At 42.1% G+C, this 20366-nt stretch overlaps 1 protein-coding gene across 15 annotated transcripts in view; it reads right to left on the reverse strand.

The window, feature by feature from the left end:
• Positions 1-1081: 1081 nt before the first annotated feature.
• Rapgef2 (Rap guanine nucleotide exchange factor 2) overlaps positions 1082-20366 on the reverse strand; it is a 241802-nt gene continuing 222517 nt past the window's right edge. For 10 of the 15 annotated variants that reach the window (XM_074041719.1, XM_074041715.1, XM_074041714.1 and 7 more), the window contains 11 exons: positions 18905-19116; positions 18696-18819; positions 18014-18037; positions 16758-16981; positions 14485-14691; positions 9783-9935; positions 8984-9106; positions 7100-7325; positions 5984-6543; positions 4129-4410; positions 1082-3065 (listed from right to left, as the gene is read on the reverse strand). In XM_074041719.1, coding sequence (XP_073897820.1) covers positions 3040-3065; positions 4129-4410; positions 5984-6543; positions 7100-7325; positions 8984-9106; positions 9783-9935; positions 14485-14691; positions 16758-16981; positions 18014-18037; positions 18696-18819; positions 18905-19116 — 2161 coding nt within the window. In that variant the 3' untranslated portion in view covers positions 1082-3039. The remainder of the gene's footprint in view (positions 3066-4128; positions 4411-5983; positions 6544-7099; positions 7326-8983; positions 9107-9782; positions 9936-14484; positions 14692-16757; positions 16982-18013; positions 18038-18695; positions 18820-18904; positions 19117-20366) is intronic. The other 5 variants (XM_074041722.1, XM_074041721.1, XM_074041727.1 and 2 more) reach the window with 3 other exon arrangements.

Here is a 20366-nt window from a genome sequence, read left to right on the forward strand (position 1 = left end):
ATCCTAGGTACTTGGGAGACAGAGATTGGGAGTATCTCGGATCTAGGCAAGCCCAGGCAGATAGTTCTCAAGAGCCCCATCTCCAAGATAACCAGAGCAAAATGGACTGGAGGTGTGGCTCAAGCAGTGGAGTGCCTGCTTTGTAAGCATGAAGCCCTGAGTTCAAATCCCAGTCCCACCAAAAAAAAAATAGTCAAGGAGAGAGGAAGGAAGGAAGTGTTGTGTCTGGAGACCTAAGGCAGATGAGTGAGTATCCCATCCCCCATGGAGATACTGCATCCTGAGAAGATGGAGAAGATGGAGGCCTGCATTCCTGCATCCTAAAGGAGAGATACAGATCTGCCACAGGACTGATGAGCAAAATGCTCTCAAGATTGTTTCCCCTCCTCCAATAAAGGTGCAAACCAAACCAGTTCACCCGAGAAAGCCCGTAAATCCACGGCCAATGAGAAAAACCCATCTAACCCAGTTAAAATCTCCATAAAAACCCCAGCCTTCCGGGCTCCACTGCAGTACTTAGCTGTAGCCTTTTCTTTCTCTCTAACAAATACCACTTTATACACCGGCTTTGGCTCCTCATTCAGCTGCCTCACGAGCCAGTTCCCTGGCCTGTGAAGGCAAGGACTCTCAACACCAGCCCCCAACACTTCCAACCAGCACATAACAGAAGGAAGGAAGGGGAATGTTAACAGGGTTCTGAGAGGTTCTGGGTGGCTCAGAGCTACGTCCTCAAGAGCCCTGCACACCCCATTAACAACCTCAATGTTGATATTTGTAGTGAATCTTTACAAAATCATATACCTCTCCAGTCAGCAACTTGTCACTGAGTCTCAAGAAACCCTGTAATGGGCTGGAGGTGGCCCAAGCAGTAGAGCATCTGCCTAGCAGGCGAGAAGCCACAATAATTCCAGTGAAATACAAACACAATTTGGCTGGTGCTAACATCACCGGTACTAATTTCTTTGAATCAACAGAAAGCCACCTAAAAGAAACATGCCATCAGGCAGTTTCTACCCAGCAAGAGACCTCTCCTAGGCTTAAGTAATGAAAAGCATGTGCCGTTCAAGAATACAGGCAAGGCTTTATGTTATATTTGTTTATTTTCCAGCTTGTACAAACTGGATGTAGAAGCATAAACATAGTACATATCTACCATCTTCAACAAAAATATAACCAATATGTACAATTATTGTATTAAAAATACAAAAGGGATACAGACTCCACCAATGTCTTTCTAAAAGACATACAGGTACAAGTAGTATCAAAAGTATGAGGAGATCACCAGTTAATTGTACATTCTGCACTTGACATCACAGAGCGAACTGAGATTAGCAGTCTATGTTCTACAATTACTTAATGTTTAGATAACATTTGTGCAACTTGTGGTAGAGCTAGAGTTCTGTCTTTTTATATGCATGTGAGGTCCATAGCCTATATAATAAAACTGGCAAATAATGCATATTACATGTAAAATTACAAATGCATAACTGACAATGTAATATATAAGCAGTAGACAAATGCCATGATCCAGAAGAGAATTATTAAATAAAGCACTGACATTGTTTGATACAGTGAAAAAACACTGCAATTCGACTTTTAAAATTGGAAGCTATTTACGTTTATCTACTGATCAATATGATCAGCTGAATTCAATGGAAAAATCCAAGACCAGCAGTTCCTCACATTTGAGTACTACTCGGATTGGCAGCCTTCACGTTTCCGGAGTCTGTGCAAAACAACACAAAAATAGAGTGGAGGGGTCATTTTCAGTCATTCTAGGGTTTATAGCAGCTGTGAGCAGACGGTTGCTACACTCAGGCCTTCGCTCTACGCAGCGTCCATAAAGCCACTTATGGTGAGCCTTTGTAACTCACCAACCCTGTGAAGGCTGGCATATCTAACCAGGGTTTTGATCGCTGATCACGTTTAAAGACTTGTTTATTCCCTAAGGCCAACTCGACAAAGGGAGGCTGTCTTGGAAGAGCAGTCTTAACAGCTGGCATTAGGTCCAACACCCCAAGCTGCTTCCACTGCAATGCTATCCAGTTATAAATGTTTCTCTTAAAAAGTAAAAAGCCCCAAAACTCTAAATGAACAAAAATCAAATAAACATAACTTAAAAGTGGGGTTTGCCATCCATTTCAACAGAGCAGGACACACCCTCAAATGACATGTCCTGTCTCCATAAGGCTCAGACAGGACACAAGAGTCCTATTTCCCTCCTCTGGCTGTGTGCAAACAGTCTTTGGAAGAATCCTGCCCACTGGAGAAGGAGTGGGAAAGGAGTCTTGGTATTTGACTAATTGGCTAACATTTCATTCCTCTGGGATAGGGCACTTCTCGGGAGGGGCCAGCAGGACCCGGGAAGTCAAGGCACAAGCCAGTCCTCCCTTCTCCTTGTGTGGCCACACCGCCGGCATATTTGGTTTTTTAGAAACCCAGGCTGGCAACCCTATGTAAGGTTAAAAATAATACTGTAATCATTAAATGGATAAAACATTTACTCTCTGAACAAAACCTTTAAACTCATTAAAAAAAAAAAAGACATTGTAAACAAGTGGACAAGCACTGTACTCAAAGGATTCGCTGTTTTCCTTGTCTTCCGTGGGGATTAAAGGCCCAGCAGTTCAATGGCTAGCTTTTCTCATTATCCAATGAGACCAAGTGCTGGGGCTGGATTGAAATCTACAAGGCAGATTCTGAAGTCCTTCCGGGCATTGAGGAGTGCAGCCAGAGCGAATCACCTTGGAATCTGGAATGGTACTGTGTGATGTAGCGGGCAGCAACAGTGGGCGCTCCAGGCTGCTGCACTGTGCATTTCAAGCAACGAAGTCTGAAAAGTGCCAGGGCAATTTCTTCACAGTATTTCACATGCAAAGGGGACAGGAAGAGGGGAGAAGGAGCCCCATGCTGCTTTTAAGGCAGGGAAGGAGGCAAACTGGTCCGCCATCCTGGGGATGTGAGTTCCCAGGTTCCACTGCTAGGGACGTCTTGTGCTCTCCTCAGGTGGCTCTCTCTGGACCCAGAGAAGTGGATGCCTCACACAGCGGACACTTGTTCCTCTTCTGCAAACACAGCAGGGAAGAAAGTGGAAAATCAATGAGCGAGCAACTTCTCATGCTACAGCCAACACACTGCTGCTGTGCTAAATGAAAACGACTCACTTAAAACCCATGGCTTTTTAAGAAAAGAGATACACAGTGTGTACCTTTAAACATACATACACAAAATTAAAAATAGAGCTTAAAAATAAGCTAATACTGTGTTGTTTTGGTATAACAGTAAAGAACATGTGGAAACATTTAACTTCTAAAAAAACACAAAGCTGGATGTAGTGCAGGCCTGTAATGGTGCTCAGAAAGTGGAGGCAGGGGTGAAGGTCTGAGAGCAGAATGGGTTATCAAACAAACAAAAAAATAAAAACATGCACATTGTATGTTTATTGGTTAGAAAGTTATTATTAATAAATCCATTGAAAAGTTATAAATTGTGTGTCTTTGTTAATAATCATACACATTTAAAACTCAAGAAGGTTATATAAAAATATTACTAGTGATTATCTACAAGGGGCAAATCATGAATAATTTTCACTTATTGTGCTTTGCTTTTTTTCTATAGCAATTGTGTAATAAAATGTTAAACTAAGGCTTAAAGAAAAAGGGTGATGGGGGAGCCACGCTCACGCTCCCTGTCCTCCACCTGCATAGGCTGGAGAGCTGAGGCAGGGTGTGTGTGATGAAATGTGTGTGTCTTTACCAGCCTTTCCTGTCCACGCGAATCCCAGCTCGTTACATTTTAAAGTTCAAATGTAACGTCTCCACAAAGAACTGTGACCATCCGTGGTTTACTGGTCCAAATGTTAATTCTTGGAACCAGCACAAACTTGTGAGATGTTTATGTTGAAAATGGAAGCACTTCAATTTTGCAGGCAATCAGCCATGTCTGCCGGGGGTGTCAGAGGGGCGCTTGCCGAGCATGCTGGAGACTGGGCTTCATGCCCAGCATGGCACACACAGAACATAAGGCGGCAAAAGCAATTCAGCCGGAAGGGAAAGGCACAGGAAATGGCACCCCAGCCTCACAGGGCAGCAGGTTGGGCTGGAGTTTGGGTTCGGGTCAGGTCAGTACCGTCTTCGTCGGCGGGCTGCGGCTGCGGCGGATAGGTGGCCAGGCGCGGGTCGGCGTCCCCGGGCTTGTGCCACTGCGGCTTGGTGGCGCTGGCGCGGCCCAGGGGTGCGGGGCCGGGCGCGGGCTCCGGCCGGGCCACCATGCGCGACCTCTGCAGCGCCACGCTGTAATCCGGGGGCTTCCTGGCCGGGAGCGGCGGCCCCTCCGCGAAGTCGGCGATGGGGATGCCCACGTAGCCCGGCGGCGTGGGCGGCGGCTCCCGGTAGCGGCCCTCCTTGCGAGCTGCGGGGACAAGGAGGTCATTAAGGAGGGGAGGTGCCCGTGGCCTACAAAAGCCCATGGGATCACGCGGGCAAATGCGCCCCGCCAGCCCAGGCACCGCACCATCGAGGCTAGCTGGGGACTCACCCCAGAGCCACACGCGCCACAGGCCAGACGGGCACAGGGGTGAAGGCAGGAAATTTGAAAAAGAGTACAAGAAAAAAAAAGTTGCCAATTCTAACACTACCATAAGGTCTTTTTCTATAAATCCTTTTATTGTTTGTGACCTACAACATGAAATCTGTGACGGCAAGGAAAACTAAAGCTTCATTTTCTTGAACTTTCTTCACTGAACCGTTCAGAACTAAAAATCATTCTTCCTTTCTTTACAATAAAATGCCTAGAATTAGGTTGTTAACAGAAATTGCCCAAGAATGATCAACCTAAGAATGTGCTAAATTGTTATCTCCTTAGTCATCTTAGAAAGATAGTAAATTTGATGGTTTCCCCAGTAATAAACATGGTGCCTGTAATGATTATATTCCAGAAGTTTTCACCATCTATCCTATAACCTACAGGTTATAGGATAACCTTTTTACAGACATTTTACAGACATTAAATATGCCATACATAGAAAACGCACATTTTTTATAATAGGACTGGACTGGGGCTGGCAAGCCTCTCTCAGGTCTAGAGTGGCACTGTCTGGGCAGAATACTGGGCACACTAACCCTCTCAAGGAGGAACTGTTGAGCTGTCCTCACAGATGAGGAGAGTCCAGTCCTCACAAGGCTAGGAAGAGTGTCAAAACAGGGATTACAGCCCCACTCCCAGGCCCGAACTCTTCCTCCTCACCTGCCAGCACCAGCACTCTCTCCCTACCCAGTGTGCACCAAGAATTTGTTTAGCACAGAAACAATGTGTCTGCATTAACAAAAACCAACAAAAGACTTTTTACTATGCAGACATAACATTCAAATATGATTCAAGGGACCAGAGAGTAATAAAACATTTTTTTAAAAGTTTCAATTAAAGAAAAAAAAAAAAAGACTAGGTAATATCCACAATGACAATCTATCAATCATAATAGCTAAGATTTATTTAATGTTTCACTGTGTGTGCCTGACCACAAAACCTTGGGCTGCTAACCACTACTCATTTCAAAATTCTGACCCCACTGCTAATTTGGAAGCCCTGATAGCAACGGGCAAAATGAGGGAAAGAACCACACAGAAGCTGGGCACCAGTGGCTCACACCTGTAATCCTAGTTACTTGGGATGCAGAGACCCAGGAAGATCACAGTTCAAAGCCAGCTTGGGGGAAAAGTTGGAGAGACCTATCTCTAAAATACCCAATATGAAGCAGGGCTGGTGGAGTGGCTCGAGTGGTATAGTGTGGGCCTAGAAGCGTGAGGCCCTGAGTTCAAACCACCAAAAAAAAAAAAATAAACAAAACCCCGAAAACTAGTTCCACCAATAATAATAAAGAATGTATGATTTGGGGGAAAAGAGAAAAGACACATAATGATTTGATTTCTGAATACTCAAAAGCCTCGATTCAGGTGTGCCACAGCTGGCCAGGTTTCACACTTACCTACGAGCCCCTTAGCAGCACTTGGCGTCACAGCTCTGTGGGCAGGCATGGGGACAGGCTTGGTTTCCTCTGTGGTGACAGATGCTATGCTGCTGCTTTCAGCCTCAATGGTGACATCCTTTCCACCACGTCGCTTGATTGTGCCGGTGTCGCCTTCTGAGTCTTCTCCCCAGTAACCTGTGGAAGATGCCCAGCTTGCCCGGGACTGGGCTTGCTCAAGGCTCTCCCTACTTTGATTCTGCCTGTTATACTTTGTGCTATGATCAGAAAACGTAACTTGGTCCATATGGCTGCTTGAGGGCCATAAAGCCGCAGGAGCCCCTGAGCAGTCAAAGTGGGTGTGCCCGAGGGGAAGTGTTTCCCAGCTCCTCTGGTGCTGCATGGTCTGAATGCTGTCGTGGGAGCCGCTGGAGCATGACGTCCAGCTCCCGCGGCCGCTGTCGGCAGCATCCAGGGAAGCACGGTCCCCCTGGTCTTGGGAAAGCTCTTCCGTGCTTGGAGAAGAGATGATTGTAGCTGCAGCATACAAGCCTCGGCCCTCAGACATCGGTGCATAGGGCCTAAGTGGTCAGAACAGACAGAGGAGACACATCTGAGTTGTTCTGTGTTATCGAGCCAAGCCCTCACTGCGCGGCTCAGGTCTGGCCTCAGACTTGTGATGCGCTTGCCTCAGCCTCCCACGTGCTGAGATTATACATGTACCTGACCACTGAAATATTCTCCCCTAGAAAAGCAGCTTTCTTGCATCCCAGAAAGAGGACAAAAACACCACTGGGTGGCATGTAAAGTGGACTCTTTTGCCTGTCCAGGTTTCTCACCTTGTCTTTACCACAAAGTAAACCCAGAGGACGAGAACAACTTGCAGTAAGAAAGCAATGTTTCCTGTGGAAGCTTAGGGGTGGCTGAGTATAATCTGCTTGTCTATGGGAGGCAGCTCATGGAAAGCAGGTGGGGTATGTCCTAAAGTCACCTCTGCCTCCAGCACAGAACTGTGGGTCAATTAAGAACGAGCCTAACTGAAAAGCAGTCTGCACAACAACCACTCAATAACCTCAAAGGACTCGTTATAATAAGAGGCAGGGGAAGTTGGAAGGAGCACTGAGAGGGCCGCCTTACCCTAAGCTGTACTGATCAGGCTCAGTCATGGTCCGCCGCTCCATCCTGCCCACCCCCAGGTTTGTTTCCACGATACTGACAGAATGCCTCTGGCGCCTCTCGTCATGCAGTGGGACTGGCATGGAGTCAAAAGAAGAATTGCTGACAATACTGGATCGTGAGGAAATTTCACTGTGACCAGAATCTGAAAAATTATCCACAGTACCGCTGGGAGCCAATGTGTAACCTGTATGAGAAATACAAGCACATCATTAGACACTCTGCGCTCACAGCATGAACCTGAAGTCTCCCAACTAGGAGCAAAAATGAAATGCAGCCATGGGTATCACCACTGAAGCAGGTTGTGTTTTCCTTTTTACTTGTAGAGACAAATGACTAAGTAAGTAAATTTTTACTTTAATGGTCTTAAATTGCTTAATCAAATGTTAGGGAGGGGCAAAAACATGTCATATCCCCTAGGAACAGGTGCTGAGACCACGCACCGGTCACTGTTTATGCTTTCGCAGCATGTTTCAGTTTGCATAAAAGAAACCCGGCTGGGATGAGGCTCAGTGGGTGAGCACTTGCCCATGTGGGTGAGGCTCTGGGTCCTAACCCTAGCATCACGGGTTTCATCAACCAGGCTGAAAAGTATGATTTTCCCCCCTAAACTGCAGTCAATAATCTTGTTTCCAATTTTTATAACTGTGAGCATGGCAGAGAACAATTCAACTGGAAATATCTGTGTATACTTATAATCTTAAGTGGACAGATAAAAAGAGTAAGAAATACAATCTGAAGACGGTATCTTTGGATTTTTGCCATTTAGTTTTTCAACATTAGTAATGTATCAGTTGAATGACATAAAAGCCAATTACTTGAAGTTGCCTTTCCTCAGATCAGCACTGTAAACAGGTGTCCATTATCTGGCCTGAAAGGACCCTTTACTCCTTTGTTATTAAGGTAATTTTGAAGGTCACAAAGGGAGAGGCCTTTCTTTTTGGTGGTACTGGAGATTAAACTCATCTAGGTTATTTTGGGATAGAGTTTAACCTCCTTTTGCTCAGACAGAGACAGGCAATGCCCTGCCTCCTGAGTAGCTGTCATTACAGGCATGAACCACCCATGCCTGCTTGAATAATTTTGTTTTTTTTTACAGTACTGGGGTTTGAACTCAGGGTCTCACACTTGCTAGGCAGCTATTCTACCCTACCATCCGAGCCATACCTCTAGCCTTTTTTGCAGTAGTGATTTTTGAGACAGGGCCTCTCCTTTCTGCCCAGGCTGGCCTGGGCAGTCCTGCTATTTGTGCTTCCCATATAGCTGAGACAACAGGCATGAACCACCACACCCAACTATTGGTTGAGACAGGGTCTCTTTTGCCAGGGGCCAGTCTGGAACTGTGATCCTCCTGCAATCCTCTCCATCTCCACCTCCCCTGTACACAGGACTATAGCTTAGCCACTATGACCTGCCACTTTGATAATTTTTAATGGAAAAAATTCAAATCTCCTTCAAGGACTATTACTTAGTAAGATAGTAATTCAATCACAATTAAATGTGATTGAATATGATTATATACAATGTAAAAAATTTCTCAGTGCAATTTGCAAAAAAAAAAAAATCAATCTAGAGTATCTAAATGTCAATTTAAGTATGTTCCCATTTACTGATAAATGATTCCTGATTTATTTTTTTAAAGGTTACACAGGTCTTGATAAGACTTAGTTTTGTTCATTTATCCGCAAATTCTGATAGATAAGATTTAAATCATTCCCTGAAAAGAAACCTCTAGAAAAATAATCACTCAGATGGAGCACTTGACATTGGAGGAATTCTCCCATCTTCTTCAACTGATGAGATGATTCCTCTTTCCCACCCCGTTTTTGGTTCTAAAAACCCCACCTATCCCATAGGTCCGTGGTGCATTGTTATTCTTGTTACTGTTCTCACTTCCAAGAGAAGAGGAGGAACTGGTTAAGTCCAACTGCCCGGAGCCAAAAGATCTCAGCTGATTGCCACTGCCACCTAGCAACAGGATGAGAAAAAAATTTAGATAGATCCACTTAACAAGGACTCTGGAACTGACATCCACGCAAAATGCACAGGTGTCTGAAACATCTATAAAGTAAAGCAGAATTTGTTGCGTCAGTGAGGTTTAATAACTCAGGAACCCTATGGCCTTCCTCTAGTGAAACTAAACCTCAGCCCTTCACTGCTGGTTGACACCCACTCAGGTGGGACCGACCTGTGTGTTTTAGAATGAGAACATATCATCACGAGGAGGAAACTCAGACTGCCTAAAGTGTAGTTAGTCTCTTCAAAAATAACAAGAAAGGTAATCAAGACCCATGTTAATACAATGAAAAAATAAATCAGGAACATTTGTTTTTGTATGTTTTTTAAGACCTCTTCTCTGTATAATCAAATTAATTGTATAATCAAATAGTTAGAACAAATTTTAACATAATTCTTCCTGTACTTATGATTAATAAAAATTGGATTTTAAAAGAAGGCTTTTTATAGTTATACATTTAACACTAGCTATTATAAATTATAAAGCGAGGGAAAAAATCATTGAATATCTTATGAGAGATCATTTTAAAGGAGTACAGTACTAAAAATTATGTGTACCTAACCAGGAGCTTTTAGTAACTGAAATGAGTGGATTTGGAGAAAGGGGTGGTAAAGCATTTAGCTCTACCTTTCCTCGGAGAGCTCTGTGGAGAGGTGGGAGGAGAAGACAGCTGTGAAGATGCATTGGAGATCGTGTCTTCTGCTGTTTTTTTGTGACGCTCCAAACTCCCTTCTTCAGACAGGGAAAGGATTTTCTTTAAAGCTTGTGGAGAGTTTATACCTATTAAAGAAAGAAAACAACTCAGATACGTACTTTCAAGACTGAGAAGAAGCATTAATGACTAAAAACTCACGTTAAGGTTTCAAGCTATTTCCCATCTCTATGTTCATATACTCCTCATGTGTCAGCAGTGAGTGACAGCAGGCTCGAGGTACTTGTACCTGCCACCGTATTAGAAACAGACTGCTTCTGACATTTCACTCTAAGTTCTAAACTTAATGTGGTAATCATATTCATTTAGCAACACATTAGGCAACAAAAGGAAGAACAATTTGAAACATGAATTTTGGATGAAAGCAGCACAGTAAATTTCAGCTCCACCTGAAATTAAGAACTCAAGTTTGGTATTGTTGGAAATTTACCTCTGGGAAGTGAAGTGGGAATGACGGGAGAGAGGTAAATGGCCAAGAGCTAGCAGGCATTAACTAGGAAAAGGGAAGGAAAGAGCTCTTAGGGTTTCCATGCACGAATACTTGCTTAAATACACAGATGGAATGAAAGTGCTGTGTCACAGAATCTGTGGGAGGGATGGGGATGGAGAAAAAGAATTACACAGGTCCATATGTGATCTCCTCCCAATTATTTTTTAGAAATAGTTTAAACTATTTTACAAACTCTGGGCTGGTGGAGTGGCTCAAGTGGTAGAGCTGCCTCTCTAGCACGAGTGAGGCCCCCAAGTTCAAACTCCAGTACTGCCAAAATAAATAAAAATATTTTACAAACTCTTCATATTATTTCGAGCCCCTCTCAATTATGTGATTTTTGAACAACCAAGAGGTTTTCCGGAAAGGCACGACAGTCTGAAACTACCTCAAATCAGCACTACCTTTAAAGGGTCACAGACTTAACAGACCCATAAAATTTAACAAAAATTTAATCCTTCATTTCACCTCATATGAGTTGTTTGATGCTCTTTTAATACAACCTTTAAATAATCACTTTTAAAACAATACTTTGATTACATGTAGAAACACTTATACACTATGTATGAAAATACACTGGAGCACCACACACATTCAAAAGGAGCTGAGGTATCTTTCAAGTACCATAGGCACATGCAAACTGTGTTAGCATCTTCAAAAGTGGTTCTAGTGATAACTTTGGGGTTTTGTTGTTGTTGCTGATTTTTGGCAGTACTGGAACTTGCACTTGTTAAGCAGGTGCTCTACTGTTTTTTGCTTTGTCCCACTATGTACTCCAGGCTGGCCTAGAATTTGTAATTCTGCCTCAGCCTCCTAGGTGCTGGGATCATAGGAGAGTACCACCACATAAAGGTGAAAGATGTAGAAAGTATTTGGAATAAAAAATTAATTCACAAATTAGAATGGGGAAGAAAACCTTTCAGTATCTATAAAATGTAACTTTAAATATGTTAAACTAATTAAGATAACACAGTCTTTCATCTACCTTTTTTTTTTTTTTAGCAGTATTGGGGTTTGAACTGTGAGCACTGCACTTATTAGGCAAGTACCCTTGAGCCACACCCCCAGCCCTTTTTGCTTTTACTTTTCAGCCTCAGTCTATAATCCTCCTACTTATGCTTCCCTGACAGCTGGCATTACAGAAGTATGCCATCGTTCCCAACCCTATCATCCACATTTCTAAAGCTCTTAGATTCAAATGGACCAAAGTGTTTTGAGAGACATTTGCTTTGGGAAACTGGGAGACACCTCTATATTCAGGTACATCTACTTTATGTTAAATATAGGTAATAGGCTATTCTTAGCTAAAAGAAGATTGATAATCTTCCATACAAAAAGTCCAGCATAAAAGAGGAGACAGAAACCAAGCTGCAGAGCATTTAAGAATACACATAAATTAAGAGCCCAGGTAATTCAATTTGTGATACAATGAACACCACCAATATGTGAAGGGGAACACACCGAGTAAAGATGCTCACACTCATCCCAAACTTGGAAGACACCACACGGGCTGAGCAGGAAGAACAGGCAGGGCCAATACACATGGAATCTACTGCATGCCTCAGTCAACTCATGAAGTGCAGAACTCAGTTACCAGCATCCCATGTTACTCAAGCAAGCTCTTCCCTACCCATTTATTTTAAAAAATTTTCTTATCCTCATTAACATTATTTCCTCCTGCATATATGTAGAAAAAAACCCTTGTTTTGTTGAATATTCACATAAAGGGACTAAACCAGTAGATAAACTACTTTAAATAGCTTTATTTTCCTTTACTGGTACTGAGGTCTTGGTAGGCACTCTACCACTTGAGCTACTCCCCCAGCCCGAGTAACTGTAAATGGGAAAGAAACATGATTTTGCTTGTTAACTCTAAGGCAGTAGCTGTACTCCTGCAGCTCCCAAGCTCTAGAATTAGTGAGTAAAAAATAATTCAACTCCATTTGCACCATGTGTGAAGCCCTGGATTTGATGCCCAGGACTGAAAAAAAAAAAATCACCTCCAGACAAATCATTTAACTTAAAAATATTTTGCCTAAATGTATGGATTCATTGATCACAATGCAAAACCTAGTTTAAATAATTCATACAAACAAAAAAAACTTCTGTCCCTATTAAAATAGAAGTTAGTAAATGTTTATCTTCTCTATATCACTGCATCTCACCATGATAAGCAAACATGCCAAATGAGACACTTATCCTACAGAATGGGAGAAAATTTTTGTGAGCTATTCAGCTGACAAGGGATCAATATCCAGAATAGGGCTGGAGGCATGGCTCAAGTGGTAGAGCACTGTCCTAGCAAGTGTGAGGTCCTTAGTTTAAACCCCAATACTGTCAAAAATAAGAATGAAATTTCTCGTGTCATTTGCAGGAAAATGGATGGAGATCACCGTGTTGAGCGAGATAAGCCAAGCTCAAAGAGACAAATATTGCATGCTTCTGCTAAAATGGTAACAACAGTAATAATGGGACACAAACATACAAGTGGGACGCTCGGGGGAGGGGGAAAGGAGAAGACACTGGGTGGGGGCAGGGTGAACAAGACTGAAGTACATGACATATATATGAAAACAGCATAATGAAACCCACTCAACATGGTCTGAAAAAGTGGGAGGAGGAAGAAAGTTTAGGGGGTATAATAGGGTGAATCTGATCAAAGTACAATGTACACATCTATCACAATAAAATTCCTTTGTACAATTAAGGTACACTAATAAAAAAAGGAAAAAATGCTCACCTTGAAATGCCATGTACATTAAATGAGGTAATATTATAAAACCGCTTGACCTGTAGTGAATGCTTAATTAGTGCTATCATTTCTATTTTCACTGTTACTGCTACTACTGCCTAATCTAGGCCTATGATAGCTTTAGGAGCTTCAATAAAAAACCAAAAATGGAACCAAAAAAATAAAAAAGAGGAAAAAACTCCAGAATATATAAAGAATGTAAAAAGGCAAATGCCAAAAGAATAATCCAATTAATAAATGGGCAAATGAATTAAAGGGGGAGGGTAGACTGTTCCCAAAAGAAGTACAAATGGCCAATAAATACATGAAGAAATGTTCAACATTTTTAGTCATAAAGGAATACAAATCAAACCAACACTGAGATTCCCTCTCCCCAGTCAGAATGGCTATCATCAAGAAAACAAACAATAACAAATGCTGGTGAGGACTGGCTGCTGGGTGGGGGAGGAACCCTCATATACTATTGGTGGGAATGTAAATTAGTGCTGTCACTTTGGATATCAGAATGGAGGTTTCTTAAAAAACTAAAAGTAGACCTACAATAGATTGGGCATATATCCAAAGCAATGTAAATCAGGATATAAAGAGGCACCTGCACACCCATGGCATTACTCACAATTGCCAAGCCATGGAATCAGCAGAGGTACCCACCAATAGATGAATGGACAAAGAAAAATGTGACACACACACACTATTCAGCCATAAAGGAGAATAAAATTACATCATCTGCAAGAAAATAGATAGAACTGAGATGTTATATAAAAATAAGGCAGACTCCAAAAAACAAATATTGCATACTTTCTCTCACAGGCAGAATATAGATTTTGAAAAAAGACATGAAAGAAGGAGGAGTGTAAACTGGCAGGAGCAGGAAAATGGATGAGATGATGACTAAGATGAACATGACTGAAGTACTTGTATACATGTATGAAAATGTCATTATTTTGTACATTTAACATATACTAGCAAAAATAAGTCAGATGCAGTTTACAAAAACATTCCCTCCCACTGGCAAAAGTAAAATTTAACTTGCTGGATATTTATGGGTTTTTTTTTTTTTTGTGGTACTGGGGTTTGAACTCAGGGCCTACACCTTGAGCCACTCGACCAGCCCTTTTTTGTGATGGGTTTTTTTCTTGTGAACTATTTACCCTGGCTGGCTTTGAACCATGATTCTCCTGATCTCTGCCTCCTGAGTAGCTAGGATTACAGGTGTGAGCCACTGACGCCCGGCATATTTATCTTTTATTAGATGATAATCACAGAAAATCTCAAGTACATCAGATAAAATTTTCTAAGGTAAATACTGTTTTCCTAATCTGCAAAAACATGTCAGTGAATAGCACCAAAAAAGAAAATGAATTTAAACACTTACCAAATGGTGGGAGATCCTTCACAGGCACCTTCTTTCGTGAAGGATAAAGGGACACAGCAGGAACCTGCAGTCCTTGGCTGACTTTATGTGGTGGTGCTTGTGGCTGCGACTGGGGCTGGGGCTGCATTTTCTGCTGCGAACCTGCCCGTGGAGCCACTGGAGAGGTCTCGGATTTGGCTGGCTTCTTGTCACCAGGATTCTTAGGCACTGATAATTATTTGGTTTGAAAACAGAACAGAGTGTAAGGTGTCAGTAGCTATGTAGGTGATAATTTCAGGAGTTCATGAGCATTCCCTGTAGCTAGGATAATTAAACCACAACCCTTTTCTTCCTATGTCCTCATCAAACACAGAAAGGGAGGACAGCTCTAGTTACAGAGAATGTGAGAGGCAGGGCAGGACAAAGATATTCACTTTATGACATCAGCAACCTCAAAAATGATTATGCTGTTAAATACCAGATTAAAAATGTAGCTGGGAGCAGCGGTTTAAGCCTATCTAATCTTAGCTACTTGGGAGGTAGAGAAAGAGAAGATTTCTGTTCAATGGCAAAACAATCCTGAGACCCCATCTCAACCAATGGCTAGATGTGATGGCATGTACCTGTCATCCCAGCTACTCAGGAAAGCACAAATAGGAGAATGAAGCCTGGTGCAGGCCAGCTCAGGAATAAAGACAGACCAGCATAAAGAAAGACCCTATCTCAAAATAACCAATGCAAAAAGGGCTGGAGTCATGACTCAAGTGGAAAAGTGCCTGGCAAGCACAAGGCCCTGAGCTCAATCCCCAGTACTGCCAAATAATAAACCAAGAAACAGAAATGTGACTCGAACTTAACATTGAACTATGTTAAATGTATATAAAATATACAAGTATGTCATAAAAGTTACAACAGAAAAATGATCAAGAGTTATTTTTGTAAAATGGCATCCAAAATTCTTTGACACATCTGAGATAAGTTTCAATGTAATAAATGCCACTAACTGCTACAATCTATTTGTAAGACTTCTCCTATGGAGAGAATTATCTGTAAGCAAACGGCAGCTGATACTGTTTGAGTGTTATGGGAGGCAGATGGAAATCCGTTTAACAGGGCACGTATATGAGGTGTACATAGACTCTCAGTATCCAGAATGACTCAGTAACTTGTGTACTTCCTTTATTATACACACTAAGTGCTAAGGATTAGAAAACTCAAATAGCTCGCCTGAGGCCATGATGCTGGTAAGAGGAACAAACAGGACTTGAACTCAGGTCACTCTGCCTCTTCACCATGTCACACAGTGCTTTTATTTTTATAGTGTCCTGGTAAATCTAATCATGTGAATCTTCTCAAATCACTGATCTCACTGCTAAACTCCACAGAAGCTACCTTCAAACCTACCCATGGAAGACCCAAAAGTGTCCTAAGTGGAATATTCCAGGGCTATATATGTGTGTCCTAGTGCTTGGTTCTTATCTTGGCCAGATCAGTCTTCGTATCTACTTATCTGTCTACCTATCACTTCTTCCCCTTCTTTCTTTCTTTTTTTCCTTACCCATCTATCTTTATTGTATTTATTTATTTTGGTGGGACTGGGGTTTGAACTCAGGGATTTCAAGCTTGCAAAGCAGGCACTCTACCACTTAAGCCACACTTTCAGTCCATTTAACTTTGGTTATTTTGGAGATGGGGGTCTCAAGAACTATTGGCTTGGGCTGACCTTCAATGTTGATCATCCCGATCTCAGCCTCCCAAGTAGTTAGGATTATAAATGTGGCCACCAGTGCCCACCCTGGCCAGATTTTTTAAGGCTGGGGACCTACACATGAGGCTAAGTTATGGGTAACTGTACTACAGGATTATTGCTTTAGGTGCAGCTAAATTTGTTGGGGGGAGGGGCATGCTCTCTGGGCTAGGGGTGTAACATGCAGCCACACTGCTATCCTTGGACCTAGCTCATCCCCTTTCTTCCCCAGGTTGCCTGTGGCTTTGGGAGTACCTCTGTGAGAAAGGAAGGCATGAAAACTGGGATAGCATGAACCCACTTGTTCCTTGCAGGTGCAAAGCTATGTCAGATGTAGCCAAAGAAAACCTGAATGAGTCTAGAGTGCTCCCTCCCATGCCAACTCAACAGCACACACTGGCATGGCTGAACACAGGGGACAGGCTAGTGCACCTCAAGACCACTGCTTTCCTCTTTGCTCTTAGTCCCCCTTCTGTCCCCACCCCTGACACTGCACAGGACACAGCCTGCATTCTTACCAGTCTGCAGTTGCTTTTGGGAAACTTACACGTGTTGGTGGCTGGCTCACACTGCAGTGACAATGTCTGAAGACTCTCCTCATCCATTTCCAGTTCCAAATTGGACAGGTACTGCTTCACTTTACGAGCCATTTGGGCATCTTCGTAAAGCTTTTTGGCATTGAGAAAGGAACTACGTCGTACCCGCTTTTTATGACCGCCTGTCTGAGCAACATCCAGCACGGTGGCATTTGCACTACCCTGGCTGAGGGACCTGGGAGATGAGAAGGGAAAGATGCAACTCACATAGGCATGGCATTAGTCCGTCTACTAGAAACTGCCAAGACTTGTGCAAATATTCTACATTTGAAAGGTCACATGCCTCATTCCAGTATGTAAACTGTTATAAAGGAACATGGAATAATATAGATCACCAAAGTTTGCAGTTAAAAAAAGTTATACATAATCACATATAAATATATGTTTGGCACCTGTTCTGCTCAACTAGGAAATTCTACTTTTCACCTCTACAGAGAATTTGGGGTCATTTTCTCACAGAAGCCAGCACACGATAGTTGTATATAAAAGCTCATGCAAGAATACACAACTACAATCATTACAATTTACATGTTAAATTTGTTTCTCCTAAAAAGGAAGTTTATATAGGTTTAAGTAAAATTAGCTACAACATTCACAAATGTTTTCTACTTCTTGGACTGAATGTGGTGAGTTTTTAAAGTAATATGGTCAATCTGTTAATACAACAATCATGCAGATATAAACATGTATGTATGAAAACTATTTAGTACATGAATTGTTAAGAATTATTTTCAAAAAGGATTGGTTTATATAGAATGAAAATAGTAGTTAGTTGAGCTGTAGAAAATCTGATTTTATTACCTTGGGGGTATCTTTTGTATTACACATTTACTTCTGTGTATTTGTGCAATAGTATTTTAATTGCACAATTTTCCCTTCCAGTATCATTCTTTCCCTCCCCCTACTTTGGGCTTTTTTCATTTCAAGACACAAAAATTATATTAAAATAAAATCTTTCTTTCTGAGAGCTGAGAAAAATGCTTGGTCTTCAGTTCTCCAGAACAATCAATCATTTCACAGCTCTCGTAGATCATGGCTTAAAAAGCAAAAGCCCCAAACTTGAAATCAGTTTGCCATCTGAAATTCTGCTAGAGCAAGAGTGTTAAGGAAAAATGCAAAAATGCAAAGCGTCAGAAAACAGAGCAGGTAGAAAATGCAATGGGCTGAGCGAGAACTGAGTGTGGGGTGCGAGTTCTCCACCACTTACCCCAAGCTCCGCCATTTCTTCTTCCTGTAAGTGAGAGCCATGGAGAATGAAGCATGGGTGCAGAGAGAGAGAGAAAGAGAAAGAGAGAGAAAGAGAGAGAGACGAAAGGTCACAAGCTCAGAAAAGAAAGGACTGCACTTCTGGACACACTTCTATAAGCCCACAAATGTCATACTGCACAATCCACCTCAGTGTACTGCTGTACTAGAAACATTTTCTGGCTCAAAAGATGAACATTTTAAATTTTCTGTTCTAGAAGAATAACTTCTTTTTGTCTCTTTCCCTGAATTAATCATTTTGACTATGCTGACAGCTAAGTCTATCATGTGGATATTGAGATAATACTTTTAGAGGTATTTACGTATTTTAGTTCATACTACCAATTATGAGTTCTAACTCTCTAAGCCAGTGTCCTGAAAAATAAGAAGTAAATGCTTACAACTAATGTTAAATTTAAAACATCTGAAGGATAAGCTTTTTTTTTTTTCTGGAGGGGGAGGTATCACAAGTGTTCTTGATGCAGAATGAGACATTTCCTCCAAATTGAAGCCTGATGGTGATACTCAGCACATTCTCATATAATTCCTGCTATATTACAAATATCCCAGTTTTTTCCATCCATGGAGAATCTCTAAACTCAATCTCTCTAACCCCACACAAGCTGCTAGAGAGACTCACGCACCGGGTCCTGAACATGAGGGCTGGGTCCATGTTGACTGAAGCCATTCGGCCAACATGACGAATTTCTTTTGCAATCATTCTCAGCTTCTCAAAGTTGACCAGCCCGTCTACTTTTGAGTCGTTTCCTATGATTGGCAGAGGAGGAAAGGAAATCACATGGCATTCAGTCTGCACTCCCACAAGAGAAGGCAGAGCCTCCACCGTGCTCACCTTCGTGGAGAAATGTGAGGTCCTTCTTGATGACAGGGAACAGGGGGATGACAGGAGGCTGCAAATTTTGACCACTGAGGACGTTGCGGTACTTCGCCATGTTTCTGGAAGGATCGAACAAGTCTTGGAGATCCTGGAATAGCTTTTCATATTTATTAGGAAGTTTTTCCCAGGTGGTTCGCAGTCTTGCAACTGGTGCCAGGTTTAGGCCACTAAGAGGAAAAAGTTGGACACAATGAAATGATCCCCTCTGAAAGGAAGGAAGCAGATGGTGTACTGTTTATTTCTAGACACAGAGCACCTTTGTGTGTGTGCTTCATGCTCTCCTGCTCTGTTTACTCTCCTATAGTTTGGCCCATGAGTTAAAGGCTTAGTCCTCAAACCTGTGCTGTTAGGAACTTGGGGAGGGGACTTGAAGAGGTATGGAATAGTGGGAGGTCTTAGGTCACTGGGGACATGCCCCCAGTGGGGACTGTGGGACCCTGGTCTCTTCTTTTTCATGCTTCAACCACAAGGTGAACAACTTTGCTCTGTCACTTGTTCCTGCCATGGTATTTTACCTCCTCATAAATCCACAAGCAGCAGAGTCAACTGACCATGGACTGAAGCCTTTGAAACTGTGAGCCAAAATCAATCTTTCCTCTTTATAAAATAATTACTTCTGGTATTTTGTTACAAAACAAAAAACTGACTAGCATGCTATCAACAAAACTACTAGCATATAAATATTACTGTTTTTTTTCCCATACATAGAGCAATATTTAGCTCATAGCAGACATCTGATAAAACAGACTGGATAAATAACCTACAGTAATAAAATAAAGTAAATGTCATGGTAGTCATGAAGTGTGACCAACTCCCGGGAAGATAAAACGACAAACTTTATAATCACCATTTTTTTTGTGTGTTACCAGGGTTTGAACTCAGGGTCTCAACACTAGGCAGGCATCTGCCACTTGAGCCACTCCACCAGTCCTTTTCTGTGATGGGTTTTTTCGAGATAAGGTCTTATGAACTATTTGGCCAGGCTTCCAACCGCGATCCTCCTGATTTCTGACTCCTGAATTGCTAGGATTACAGGCGTAAGCTGCTGGTGCCCGGCAATATATTTCTTTCCTTTTTTTGGTGGAATTGGAGTTTGAACTCAGGGCTTCATGCTTGCAAAGCAGGAGCTCTTCCACTTGAGCTACACCTCCAGCCCAACAATCACCTTTAATAACAAAGTGACTTATGGTTCCATTTGTATTTTCTTCCAGCCTCAATCTAAGCACCTTTTAAAAGGGAAGAAAACATTCATTGGCCATCTGCTCTGTGCTGTCTGATGGAACTCCACATACACTGTATCATTTAATCTTCTTGGTGGCTCTTTGGGTATTGTTATTTTACTGATAAAAAAAAGTGGTGTTCAGACAAGTTCAAATAATTTGTTCAGAATTAGAGTTAAAAAAAAAAAAAAGAAGAA

This window comes from Castor canadensis, chromosome 9 (assembly GCF_047511655.1).
Source record: "Castor canadensis chromosome 9, mCasCan1.hap1v2, whole genome shotgun sequence".
Classification (NCBI taxonomy): domain Eukaryota; kingdom Metazoa; phylum Chordata; class Mammalia; order Rodentia; family Castoridae; genus Castor; species Castor canadensis.